General features: G+C 41.3%; 1 protein-coding gene across 12 annotated transcripts in view; it reads right to left on the minus strand.

The window, feature by feature from the left end:
• The window catches only part of Tmprss7 (transmembrane serine protease 7), a 42,245-nt gene that overhangs the window by 21,700 nt on the left and 6,498 nt on the right, over nucleotides 1-14,047 (minus strand). For 5 of the 12 annotated variants that reach the window (XR_384541.2, XM_006521915.3, XM_006521914.3 and 2 more), the window contains 7 exons: nucleotides 12,750-12,957; nucleotides 8,303-8,433; nucleotides 6,563-6,630; nucleotides 5,401-5,594; nucleotides 3,565-3,603; nucleotides 2,512-2,740; nucleotides 1,254-1,384 (listed from right to left, as the gene is read on the minus strand). Coding sequence is in view for 11 of the 12 variants with exons in the window: in XM_006521915.3 (XP_006521978.1) it covers nucleotides 1,254-1,384; nucleotides 2,512-2,740; nucleotides 3,565-3,603; nucleotides 5,401-5,594; nucleotides 6,563-6,630; nucleotides 8,303-8,433; nucleotides 12,750-12,957 (1,000 nt within the window). In the remaining variant the exon portion in view is untranslated. Of the gene's footprint in view, nucleotides 1-1,253; nucleotides 1,385-2,511; nucleotides 2,741-3,564; nucleotides 3,604-5,389; nucleotides 5,595-6,562; nucleotides 6,631-8,302; nucleotides 8,434-12,749; nucleotides 12,958-14,047 lie in introns of those variants that run through there. The other 7 variants (XM_006521916.2, XM_017316909.2, XM_017316908.1 and 4 more) reach the window with 7 other exon arrangements.

Consider the following 14,047-nt stretch of genomic DNA (forward strand, 5'->3'; position numbering starts at 1 on the left):
GATCATGGCTGCATGTATTTCTTTACATGTGTACATTTGCATAGTTTTCAATCTTTATCTCTTCAGAGAAATTGCACCCAAAGGATACTTAGTTAATGTTAGGTCCAAAGGAAACTCTAGTTCTCAAGACTCCAAAAGACAGTCCAGATATCGAGAAAGCAGTCTGGCCTTTAGGACGATTTCTGGAGGTTAGATAAAAGCCAGCATTCCTCGGGAACTTGTGATGCCAGGTCCCCTCTATCAAAATAAGTTATTTCCTTTACCCCTGGCAGAATGGACCAATGGCTATCTGTGGTTCCTACTAGCATACCAAAGTGGGTGCTGGCCTCCAGGCTTCCTCAGTATCACAGGTACCTGTTATACTTCTCAAAATCCATGCTACCCAACCAACCCTCTCATCTCCTCCTCCTTCCAACTCACTGGCTTCCCTTCCCCTAGCTACTCATTCTCCTCATAACTCTGTCTATCTATCTATCTATCTATCTATCTATCTATCTATCTATCTATCTATCTATCTATCTATCTTCCTCCCTCTCTGCTTCTTTCTTCCTCTCCCTCTCTTTGCCTCTCCCACCTCTCCCTCTCCCTTTCTCTATCTCTCGGCTGGGCTCCTGTTTTTCTCATGGCAAGGTCCAGTCTATTGGCCATGTTCCATTTACGACTTACACTTTCTGCTCCGTGTTTTTTTCCTCTCTCTCTCTCTCTCTCTCTCTCTCTCTCTCTCTCTCTCTCTCTCTCTCTCTCTCTGTCATGCACGCGCGCGCGTGCGCGCGCACACACACACACACACACACACACACACACACACACCATAAAAACCTTCCATTTAACCATACCACAGGGCAGTCAGGTCATCAGTTTATACAGTAAACTTGTTTTCTAATGTTCATTTTAGCTATGATCCTGTTGGATGTGATTACTTTCTTTAAAGCATGGTTCTGGATTCAGAGAGACCCCAGGAGCAGGTAAGCAGTGGTACCTGCTGAGAGGCCAGAGCTTCAGCCACAGACCCCTTCTTCCAACCTCTTGATCACATTAGTTCCAATCTTCTTTTTGCTCTTCCAAATGCACTTTCAATTCTCCTTTGCTCAAAAGAGTTACCTAATGAACATCTTTATCCTAGCAGTTCTTTACTGGATTCATGTGCTGCTTCTGACTGCCACAAGTACTATTACAGCGCAGTCCCAGGACAGAAAGATCACAGCATCTCAATAAGGATTACAAGTAAGCTGTTTAAATTGGAGGAGACTTACTTTGTTCTGGAATGACTTCAAAATATGCTCGGATCCCTGCCAGCCTTCGCACATAAGGAGACTTCAGTATCACCAACATGAGATTATTTGTAGAAACGAAGGACATTAGTGTTCTTGTGGGTTCACAGATTCTGAAACCAGATAACAATACATGGATAACCGATTATTTCATGAATGGGTCTCCATACTACAACATCCCACAGATTTCTAGAGCCAGCCCTCAGTTCTTCTGTGTCAGTCTCTGCTAGTCAGACCTTCATCAGTGAGTAACTATAGGAATCTACATATGGAATAGAACTTACAGAGATGTAGATGCATTTGTCTAGTAATGCTACCAAAGAATTTTCTCAAATGTCCATCCTTGGACTCCCTTTGAGATATAATAATGATGTATAATAGCTTAGCTCGATGGATCAGAGCTCAGAAGATCAAAATGAGATAACAGTTCCAAGTGTCTGGAAGGATGAGAAGAAGCTAACCATTACTGAGGGGGGCGGGGGTGGAACGTGAGTGAACTTACTCTTCATTGCATATTATAAGTCATGTTTGGACTATTAGCATGTATGTTACTCACCAAAATATAAATATGCATATATATAAAGCACTGTGATATGTATAAATATTAAAAATAAGGTAATTCACATATCCTTTTAACACAGTACCTAAATAAAGCTTAATTGCCATCATTAGTCTATTGGACAATAAGCACCCATAAATAGAAATTTACTATTAAATTTTAAAATTAAGATACGGATGAGTATTTGCGTATTTAATAAATATATGGATAAATAGAGTTTTGTAAAAATTATAACAGAAATTTGCTGGAGAATAAACTTGTAAAGTAATTGCGATTAATTTTTCTAACCTTGTTTTGCTCTATAATGAGCACATGCTATCTTTGTAATTAAAGAAATTTTTAATTGTTTAATGTGACTTAATCTTCATTGGACATTTATTCTCATGCTTTACTAGTTTAATGGCTGTTACTTAATTTATAGTGAAAGTCAAATTACACAAAACATATGATATATATTGTATATGTTGTCCAAAGTCTTAACTATGTGGACTTAGAGAGCCTTGTTACTACAAGTGTACAACAAACGTAAAACCTTACAGATACTTAAAAGGTATTAAAGTATCAGGGGTATCAGGATCAGTCATTGTCACTGTAAATGTACTTAGTTATTGTAGGCGAAGAAATTGTATGTAGAGAGTATGGAAACCCTTTTCACCAGCAACTAGAGAGCCTTCAGCTTGCCTGTATAGAATGGCACTCCGGATTGGCAAGAGGGAGTCATAAACAGTCAGGGAGTCGGTGATACAGTTGTCGGCTTCCAATTGGATGGATTCAATGGAGAGACGAATCAGATAACCCACGATGGCCACCAACTTGAAGTGACACATTAGTTGTCCCGAGGTTGCGGAAATCTCCAGAGGGTAGCGGAGGGTCAGATGGTCTGCATACAAGTACCGGGAGCAGCCGTTGTCTGTGGACAGAACCTTCCTTAGTCTCTCCTCCTCTTTCTCTCCCTTTCCTCCTTGCCCTCCTCTCCACCAACCCTTCTTCTCAAGGCATGCATGACCTTTCTAGAAACCTCTATAGAAGAGTAGTGAGCAAAAGCCGTCATACGGAGGTCACTTGTTTTCCTTGCCAGTCTAAACTCTATGCTTCTCTCGTTTGGTGACAGAACCTATTACTTTGAGAAACTGCCTCTACTTAGCCCATAGTTTAGTTGAGGCTTACCTCTGATTTGATAATCGGACACATGGCCAGACTGGCTAAACACTCAAAGAAGTTGGCTTAGGATTGGGTACATTACCCAGTCTGCATATCGGGATTCGGTTCAGAAGGTCTACAAAAACTTGCATAAAGTCTGATTGCAGGAGTTTTCCACTATGACTGAGGAACTGATCAAGCCGAACCTTTGATTTGCTACCACAATGAAAGCTGAGCTTGAGAGCAAAGCCTCAGAATAAAAAAGGCAGAGATATGGGGTCCCTTAAGCATTTCCTTTTAGAACTTGATTTCAAATGTAGCCCATATCTGTCTCTAGTATTTAATACATAAGCCAATCAAGTTTCTTTTGTGCTAAAGCCAATTACATTGCTGTCGCTCACAACTAAAAGAAAAATAACAGATCACATCATTAGAAAAGTGAAGTATAGCACACACAATACACATGCATATGTATGTATATATTGCATATACATATATATGCATATGCACATATCTATACACATATACATACACATACATATATGCATATATATGCACTAATAGGGGGGGTAAGGAAGAAAGTCATGAGTTTACCAGATCCTACAGCTGAAGAGTAATCTGACCGGAGCCCAGCTGCAGTGAAAGAGTATAGAAAAAAGACTGTTAGTTCCAAAAGTTCATTGTTTTACAAAAATTGTTCTCATTTCTTCTTTAAGATCATCAGATACATCTGATATGGGTTGTACTTCACATATCAGATATGTGATGAGTCCAGGGATGAGTAGAGTTATTTAGGGGTTCAGAGCTAAAATAGGGCAGCCAGGAGATGAGAGCCATTGCATCTATGAGAAATCAGCATACTATTTTATTTGCTTCCTTGAATTCATAGTTACAAATTTTAAACAATTCAAGGGTGAGAAAGCAACTATATAAATATTAGTAATTAGTCCTATGACTGAAATAGCAAATATAGTGTGAAATTTTCTATTTGAGATTTTTTTTTCATTTGTTCAAACCAAATACCATCACCTACTGTATATCTAGTATATGTGTGAAATCTAGTATATCTCTGTGTGCATAATTGGTACTTATACATGTAAAATTTATATCAACAGAGATAGCTGCAGAATAATTTGAGTAATACAATGTTGCACTGGCAAGACAAATGGTGACAGCATATTTCCATGGGGCTACGGTACAGGCTGTTTGGGAGCACTGGTGTAGGCAAGGCATTAGAGAATAGGGCTGGGGAGGCAGATTTCAAATGGTGGACTTTGTGCAATAGTAGGAAACCTCTGACCAGCTTCTAACTCACCACAAAGTTATAAATAAATAAATAAATAAATAACTGCAAATACAGTGCATTCACATATTTTTCTCCTTAGTTCAATGAGGCAAAAAAGATAATAATGTTTGGTTATCTATTTTCTCCCTGTCCAAATACACATCTTAATTCTTAGGCCATATGTGTGTCCTGCTACAAGCTACTGCAACGTGATCTTCCAGAAACAACACTAGACCTTTCAGGGCAAAAGGCAGGCACCTGGCCCATCACTTGCACCTGGAGAGGTGTATAACACACTTTTATGGCAGTATATTCCACACTAAACACAAATGTGTAAAAACTTTAAAAAATGGGATTTTATTCTCACATGTGTGGGCTCGTTTTCACACACAAAAGTCTGTGTCACCTTGACCCCACCTTAACCTCCAAAGGCTCAATATACAAAGACCCAGGAGCCACCAAAGTGGCTCAGCAGATGAAGGCTCTTGATGGCAATCCTGGTGACCTGACCTTAACCCTTACAGAATAGGAGAGAATCAGTTCCCACAAGTTGACTTACACACATGTGCCATAGTATGTACACACACACACAAATAAAAATATAATTGTAATAAAACCCTCATGACTGCCACTTCGCCTCCCCCACCCTTGTGTGCTCACCTCGTCTTTTCATGCTATGCAGTCCCTCCCCATCATTGAACACTCACGTGACCTTTCTCTTATTCTCCTCCTTTGCTTTGCCTAGGAAAGCCTTTTAATACCTGTCACTTTGTCCAGAGACCAAACTCAACGTTCTGTCCCCAACAATAAGAGGACAGCAAGGAAAATAAGCTAAACCTCAGTAAAATTCTTCTACTCTAGCATTTTCTTCCTTAGGGACATACTCTGAACGTGCCTCAGCTTAATAACTGAATGAAAGGGCACGTTTTACTAAATATAATTTTGCATCTATTTGTGCACAATTCTACTTTTCAGTCATACTGGGTATAGCATTAAAGAAGCCCCTTCAGCAGCAATAGCTCCAAAGTCCAGCTAATCCTCTACTCCTGGGATCGTGAGAGTCTCTACTACGATGTTAACAGTGATAATGTGAGTATCAGACGTGATGTTGAAGAATGCTTAAAGGAGAATTACCCAACAATCACCATTTAATACCACAGAGTCCATATCCACAGCCAGACCCTGCAAGCTCCCCACAGAAGTGCGGTTTATGATACTGGTTTGAATGGAGTCCTTCAAGATGGCCGCCACACACTCCTCACAGAAGATGTGGCCCTTGGCATGTGGCATAACAAACACAATCCAAAAGTGGACCAGGAGACCGCCTTTGTTGTTACTGCTATAGTAAAAAGAGAGAAAGAAATGTTCAAGGCTACATTATAGAATGCAGACATGCCCAGGACCATAGAAACTGACAGATTCAAGGTCACTGAGCACACGTTTCAAATGAACCTAATGCCCTTCCGTAGGTTGTCTTTCAACCTGCTGTAAGGATTTGAAAGAGAAAACCCATGCTATGTGTGATCTAATCATTGTGTGGGATTCAAATCTGGAAACATTACTGCACAGCTGCATCTCCACAGAGATTCCCCTAAGGGTATCCAACCAGAAGTTACTACCCAATTCAGTGTCTCCACCCAGTGTTAAATCTGCTTCATGCAATTGACCTATTAACATTCCACTTCTGCAGATGAGAAAATTGTGGACAAGTATAGTACAAATATCACACAGCCAATATGAAGTGGATCTAAAAACAGAGTCCAATTTTCTTTTCAATATGACAGTGCTCTGCAGTAAATAACTTTGGGAATGCAAGTTAAGGAAAACAAGTAGTTTGATTCCCTCGAAGGTGTCTCAATACCTTTACTATACTCCTGGAGATTATGAGTCTCTGCAGCTATACTGGGGGTGGAGACATGTGGCTGTAGTAGACAGAGCACAATTTTTCCTAAATAAATATTATTTTACCATGAGATTCTTTTTTCTTCTCAGACAATACCTAGTGGCCAGTTTTTCACTGAACGTGTTTTGGAAAGTAGTGGCCTGTGCCTTATTCCTGTATCTATCATCCACCCACCATGGTGTCCATGTTTGTGAACATTTTCCCTAGCATGGCTGGAATTGGGATTACATCTAGGTGGAGAAAGGCAGACGTGGTAAATTTAAAACAAACTTGGTGTGACAGCCCAGCTGAGAGTTGGGTCATTAGTTTTGCTAAAGGGGGTATTCACCACCAACAAATTATCTCTGAGTTGGGGATTTTATTGCAAGAATGGTAAGAATTCCTGAAGCAGGGGCATACATTACCTGACGTCTGCAACCACAGACTGCTTATAAAATTTGGAGAAAGCAGATGTTGTATAAACAAGGTTTACCTGAAAATAAAGAGATTAACTTAATTCTTTCAAGCTTGTTTTTCTTAGGGCCACACTCCAACAGCTAGTAGAGGGGAAAGCAGGCTTCAAACAGAAGGCTTCTAACTCCAAACCCAGACAGTATCTCTTGGTTTTAATTCAGTCCTTACTTCTGAAGCAGTTCTTAGAATTGTCAGTTATTCTTACCCATTTTTTCTGTTTAAAGTCTGTCATCGAGTTTAACTTCTGGGTTCTTTCAATTCCTTTTATTAGTTTTCTCCGTGGTTTTAAAAAAAAAAATCAAACTCATTTTATCTATAGCTTCAGATCTGCTTATTCTCGAGGATAAGTTCCAATATTAGCCACAAGGCGGCGCGTGGTGCCCACAGTCGGGCCAACTGTCCCCAGACCAGCTGACCCAAAACTCAAAGGAAACCTTTTTCAGTCAACTTAACCTTCTTTGTCTTCAACTTACCCTCTTTGTCTTCACTTAGCTTTCCTAAAGCTAAACTCATTCTCTTCTCAAAATACCCACCCAGATGCCCAAATCCTAAAAGTTCTATAATATTGTGGAAAATAATATAACGATTATAAAGTTTAAAGTAACCACACACCACACACACATACATTGCCTAAACCTGTTGGGCCTCCATTGGTTTGGTTTATATTCTCCCTGCCTGCATCATATCCATAATTTGAGGCATAATCGCTGCAGGTATATGCGAGGTGAAGGATTTCCAGCTGTAGCTCTTGGCAGTCAGTAAGAAGTGACCTGACCATGGCTGTCACTTTCAAACCCCTCCTCATTTCTTGCTGCAGTGAGGTCATTGGCAACCCTCTGCATTGCTGCAGAGGTCCAAGTTAGCAGAAGCTTTCCCAGTGTCCCTCTGTGCCAGGAGCCCTGAATAGACTTTTCTCCTAGATGCTTTTAGAGACTCATCTGTGGGAGTGAGCAGAGTTGTGCATAATTCATGACAGCGTTGATTCTGTATTATGTATAATGTAAAAAAATAACTAGAGAACAGCTTAAATGTCCAATAAAAAGGGATTTGTTAACTTTGGGACTATTAACACTTGCTTTTAAAAGAACATTGGCTTGCATAGGAAGTCTAAAAGTCAATGCTAAGAGAAAAACATCACTCTATAACAACAACTGAGAATACTCCAATATCACAGGGCCCTCATGCCGTTGTAGGGCACAATAAGAGCTTTGTCTCTGGAAATAACATTGAAAACTGATGATTTACTTTTAATACTCTTCCAAAATTTAGTAATTTTACAGTATTCATTATTTGAATAAAAAGCACATTTCTTTTAAACATAAAGAGATGGCCAGGGTGATGCTGAAATAAATATGTAGAAATTAATGGGTATGTTTGAACTTCAGAACTGGAAGCTGTTTTAAAGATCACATGATATCCTTTATTTCACACAGGAGAAAAATAGAAGTTGAAAGAGCTATCTGAATGTGGTTGTGTCTTACAGTGAAGATGGACAGAACAGAGAGAAAAAAAAGGCGCGTGTATCTTAAAGCACAGATGAACTAAAATTTATGTTTCCTTCCAGCAGCTTTCTTTCTGCATCCTGTCTTCTATTTCCTAAACCCAGTGAGCCAGGGCATTGAAGAAACCCATCCCTTCCAACCCCCGCTCCTGTGGTCCCCACCCTCTTGCCCCTGCACCCATGTCCTTACCACTTGCTGTACTGTCTTTGCCATGGAGAGAAATTCCCTAGACTCCTTCTGCCGGTACTCAGGAAGGAACTCAATGTTGGTGATGCGGAACATTCCAACAAAATAAAAAGCATCTTTGCTCTCTGTCTTACCTGAAAAACAAGAGAGAAGGCGGGGAGGTTGGACAGCTAAGCGATGTCTGATGCACGTTGGCAGGAGTCTCCTAAAACGATTTCAGCTTAGGCAAAACAAGTACTTTAGCGCATATCAGAATCTGTAAAACTCAAGAACAGACCTAGTGGCATTTTTTTCCTTCAGCAGCCAATCATCCTAGCTCTTATCTACCCAGCTTATCTGCTACTGGCAAATACTTCAAGGCAAGATTCAAAGGTAAAAGCTACATTTCTTGGAGTTTATTCTGGTGTCTCTAGCGGGTTAATAACACACACAGCTCTCATGGGTTCCATGTCTGCAAGCTGTAAAGTGGTAAGGGGCATGCACCCTCAGGCTGGGCTACAGTCAGCATGGTGGGGGAAGAGAGGAGAAACCTCCTGACTGTTTGGAGCTTCCACTGAGCTACTGGCTGACTTGTGGACCTAATAGGCAGCAATAAGTCCACGCTTCTTACTCTACCCAACATATGGAGCCCTGATCCTTACCAATATGGCCTTCAGCTCAGCGTGGGGTCACTCCTACTCAGATCTGCTCTGGGAACTGTAAGACTAGGTTTCTTGGCATGAACTTTGCTGACAGATGGACAGAGGCAAGGCTGGCTGCATCTACATGGGCTCAGGGTCCAGGAGAAAAAAGAGGGTGGCTGGGGGAATTGGAGTCTAGCCCTCTTGCTCTACCTCCTCCCTCACAGTGCTGGGTGTTGAACAGGTGGTAGGCAAGCACTATAGCAATGGATCACAGTCTCCTCTTCGTTTCTAATTTCTCTCTCCTGTCTCTGCAGCATCTTATGGACATGGTTTTATTTTATTGATATATATTTATTGATTCCTGCATTCACTGCCATGCAGGGAACCATGGCCCTGCAGGTAGGAGTTAAGCACTCTCCACTGGGCTATGCTCCTCCCATCCATTGGTCTTTTAAGACTAGTCTCTCAAGGATAACACAGGCTGTCCATGAAATTCCAATCTTCCCACCTTCATCTCCTAAGTGCTAGAATTGTAGTCCTGTGCTTCCATGACAGGCTTCTCACAGGCTTTGTAACTCCCTTCCCTGTGGCTGTCACCCCTGGGCAGCAGTCTTAAGCGCTCTGAGGGAATGCAAGGCAAATCACTGTTTTATCTCAACCTCCAAAATAGTTAAGTCCCTGATTTACCTTTGACCTCAAGACATTTGGTGGAGAAGAAAAAGAGAGAGGGGTAGCAGAAATAGAGAAAGAAAATCTTCTGGTCAACATAAGGCCTCCCATCCGGTGAAGCTAAACAGAAGATGGTTGGCTTTAAAGATGGAATCCACAGGAGTGGCAGGTCAGCCCTCTTATGGGGTCTGTCGGGGTCACTTAGGCCAAAGCAAAGAAGTAAGGCTATGGAAGGATGAGGAAAAGGGGTAAAGGCAGAGAGCCTGGGGTTTGGGAAAGTAGGGGGTTGTCTTCTCTGTGTTATTCTTTGACCATTGCGTTTGGTAGATTGTCTTACCTCACTCTTAGAGTGCCCCCACTAAATCTCACACTTAAAATTAGTAATTGCTTTTGGTTTTGTTTTTCCAGAGAGACACTTCTTAAGTATATATTTTACTTATCATCACCATCACCATCATCATTATCACCATCATCATCATCATCACATCACCATCATCATTATCATTATATTTCCCACATCTTTTTCTGATCAGTATGTATTCAAGGGGCAGAACAACAGCAATGTGGGGTGATGATGGATTTAACATTGAAGTCAGTTATATTTACTTAATACTTTTAGCTTAGCACAGTGCACAAATCCCCGTTGGTCTCCCTGATTAACCATCTGCCTCACTACTTATGGTCACACTCTATGACCTAACTGTATATGTCAAAACTAACCTGTTTTCTATTAAACAATTCTTGCTTATCAAACAAGTTCTCTTGGGTTCTCTATTGTTGTTTCCATTAAATGACCACCTCTGGCTTTTATGCAAATAAGCTACTTCTGTATAATGTTTTCCCAAAGCTTTAATTACAGGGTATTGCAAACATGTCAGCTGGGGTGCCAGGAAACTATGGGATATAAGTGCTCTGTGCTCATATAAAGTATGTTGTCTTCATTGTCTTAACTAACCCCACCAGCCTCTTTAGACTCAGAAACGGTATCTAGTTTACCTGTCCCATGCCTATTACAGAAGTCAACATTGGCACTCCCACAAGGCATCCAGTGAACTTTCAGGAGCACATTCTGGGGGCATTGTAATTCCATCTCTGGGTCCATGGTGTGCTCCTTTCCAAACACTACAAAATAACCCCCATCCTTCTTAGATAACCGACTTGTGGGCTTTTCAAAAGTAGAAAATGTATCAGTAACTTTTTAAAGAGTGCCTTGGTGCTTAGATTTATCCAAACAAATTATTGAGAATCGGCCCCCAATGGAGGAGCTAGAGAAAGTACCCAAGGAGCTAAAGGGAACTGCAACCCTATATGTGGAACAACAATATGAACTAACCAGTACCCCAGAGCTCTTGTCTCTAGCTGCATATGTATCAAAAGATGGCCTAGTCGGCCATCACTGGAAAGAGAGGCCCTTTGGACTTGCAAACTTTATATGACCCAGTACAGGGGAACGGCAGGGCCAAAAAGGGGGAATGGGTGGGTATGGGATTAGGGGGGGGTGGGTATGGGGGGCATTTGGGATAGCATTGGAAATGTAAACGAGGAAAATACCTAATTAAAAAAAATTATTGAGAATCAACTTGTAAGGATAGGTGAGTGACTTAAACCACTCAAGAACATTCATGGATTCTTTGCCTAGAAACCTCTTGCCTTACAATCACATTTTAATATCCTTGAGAGCAGATCGAGGCAAGCTGCTTCTCTATGCATGGCATTTCTGACACCAAATGTGTGGATTTTGTCTCCTCACCAAGCAACTCTCCAATTCTTTGCAGACAGCAATGAGTATCCAATGACTTCATGTAACTATGCAGAGTTAATGCCTCACTCCCATAATGACACCCTGTCCTCAGATAAACTACAGATAGTATACCTCTAAGCAGTCCTCGCTGCTTCTACAGATCAGGAGTTCCCATAATACCCTCAGTTGTGATAATTTGTTATACTAGTTTATTTCATTATTATTACTCATTACTGATGGATTATGATAAAGGATATTATAAAGAGCACAGGTGAACCATTAGGTGAATTGGTTCATCAGGGTAAAGCCTGGGTGTGCCTAAACTTAACTTCTGTTCCTGTGGGGCTAGAACATGGCTCCTTTCAGCAAATACACCAACTCAGAAGTGTTCTGAACCCTGATTTGTAGGTGTTTTTACAGATGTCCTATTACGAAGGCATGATTGATTAAGTCATTAACCACTAATGATTGAACTTAATTTCCAGCCTCTCTCTTCTTTCCCATATGGTCTAGAACAGGAAGATACAGCCTGGAGGGGTTCCTCTGCCTTTCTAGGCACTGCCATCTACCAATTGTCTTATAAATATTAGAAAACCAAGACAAAACAAAACAAAACAAAACAAAGCAACATTCTTAGAAGCTCTGTATTAGCAACAAAGAACTAGACCTTGACAAAATATTATAACAAAAGATGTTTCCACCTACAATTATTTAGGATGTTATAAGAATGTCAGAAGCCCCATATTAAAAGCCGGGCTGCTGAGACCACATGTATGTATTCACTTATGTGCTCTTAAGTGCATCTTGTATTAAATGTATTTTGAACATGGGAATGTCAATGCAGGTCAACCAAGTTATCAGGCTGAATTAGTAAGTGTTTTGAAAGAAAAAAAAAGAGTTTAGTTGCCATGTGTGCCCAAAGGATCAATCAGATTGACAAAAACACAGTCACAGGGGCAAAAGCATAACTGGAAGACAAAGATGTTTATACGAAAGGGGACTCAGGGAGGTGGAAATTTCTGGTTGCCTAGTAACAGGCTGTGGGCGGAAGGCGGAAATGAAGCAGCTTAGTGTTCCATTCATTTCTTAAAAGCTCCAAATGCATGGCATTTATGGCCGAGTCAACCCCTCCTGGGCATCCTCTTCAGCTCCTCCCTTCCCATCTCTTCTCCCTCCTCCTCTTCCCACCCATGGGAAGAAAGCAATGGTGATAAAGAAGAAATGGTGGACAATTCTGATGGCTTTCCCCTTAAAGTCTCAACTCCATCTTTCCGAACAGTGTGTCTGTCTGGGAAAGAAGGAAAAATCTACCAGAAGAAGCCAGAGACTAGTTATGCCTACTGATTTAGGCAGGACTTGCTACACACACACACACACACACACACACACACACACAGGAACTTAAACGTTAACTTACTGATGTAGAGCCATAGAAGTGTCCAGGCTGTGACTGCCAGAATGAATAAAAACACTGTGAAGAGAATAATCTTATTTTGAACATTCCAAAAGGGAGCTCTCTTCTTAGGCTGCTTGCGGGGCCTGGGTTTGCCAATGGGTTTTCGAGGTGGTCTTCTCCCTGGTAGCTTCCCTGGGACACTGACCACCTGGATGGAGATGTTGGATATCTTGTCCAAAAAAAAAAAAAAAAAAAAAAAAAAGACAAATCCTTGATTAGAGATGATCCCAAGCATAAGTGAAGTGACTCATGCAGGAGACACCAGTGCTAAACGGCCTAACAGTCAAGCTATCTGTGTGAGTGTAAGTGGCTTTTAGTTAGGTACAGTATGCAGCTCAGAAAACCTGAATCTTAGGGCTGGCAGGCAAAATAGCTCAGCGAGTAAAGATGCTCACTACCAAACCTGATAACCTGAGTTCAATTTCCTAAACCAGTGGTTCTCAACCTTCCCAATGCGGCAACCCTTTCATACATTTCCTCATGTTGTGGGGAAGATCTGTATTAAACCTTGAAATTGTTTTCATTGCTACTTTCTAACTGTAATTTTACTGCTGTTGTGATCATAATGTAAATAAATATTTGTGTGTTCTGATGGTCTTAGGCTATCCCTGTGAATGGGTCATTGGACGCCAATTGGGTAGAGACTCGCAGGTGGAGAACCACTGCCAGGGGAAAAGGAATGAACAATTCCTGAGAGTTAATCTCTGATCACACACACACACACACACACACACACACACGCACGCACGCACGTGCACGCACGCGCGTACTCTTTTTTTTCCAATTTTTTAAATTAGGTATTTTCTTCATTTACATTTCAAATGCTATCCTAAAAGTCCCCCATACCCCCCCCCCACTCCCCTACCCACTCACTCCCAATTCTTGGCCCTGGCGTTCCCCAGTACTGAGGCATATAAAGTTTGCAAGACCAAGGGGTATCTCTTCCCAATGATGGCTGACTAGGCCATCTTCTGCTACATATGCAGATAGAGACACGAGCTCCTGGGGTACTGGTTAGTTCATATTGTTGTACCACCTATGCGCACTCTTATAATGTAAAAAGAAAAGAAAACTAGATGGTGTGCCAAGCACAGAGCACACCTCCTAGCACTCCAGCCCCATTGAACGACACTATGGAGCAGAGGCCTGACAGCATGGAGCCAAGCAGACAAAGACATCTGAGGGTTGAAAAGTAAGAAAAGGATTATGATGCGCAGATGTCTGGGTTGACATCGTCATCTTTGTATATATGTCCTTTG

The sequence above is a fragment of the Mus musculus genome, chromosome 16 (assembly GCF_000001635.26).
Source record: "Mus musculus strain C57BL/6J chromosome 16, GRCm38.p6 C57BL/6J".
Classification (NCBI taxonomy): Eukaryota; Metazoa; Chordata; class Mammalia; order Rodentia; family Muridae; genus Mus; species Mus musculus.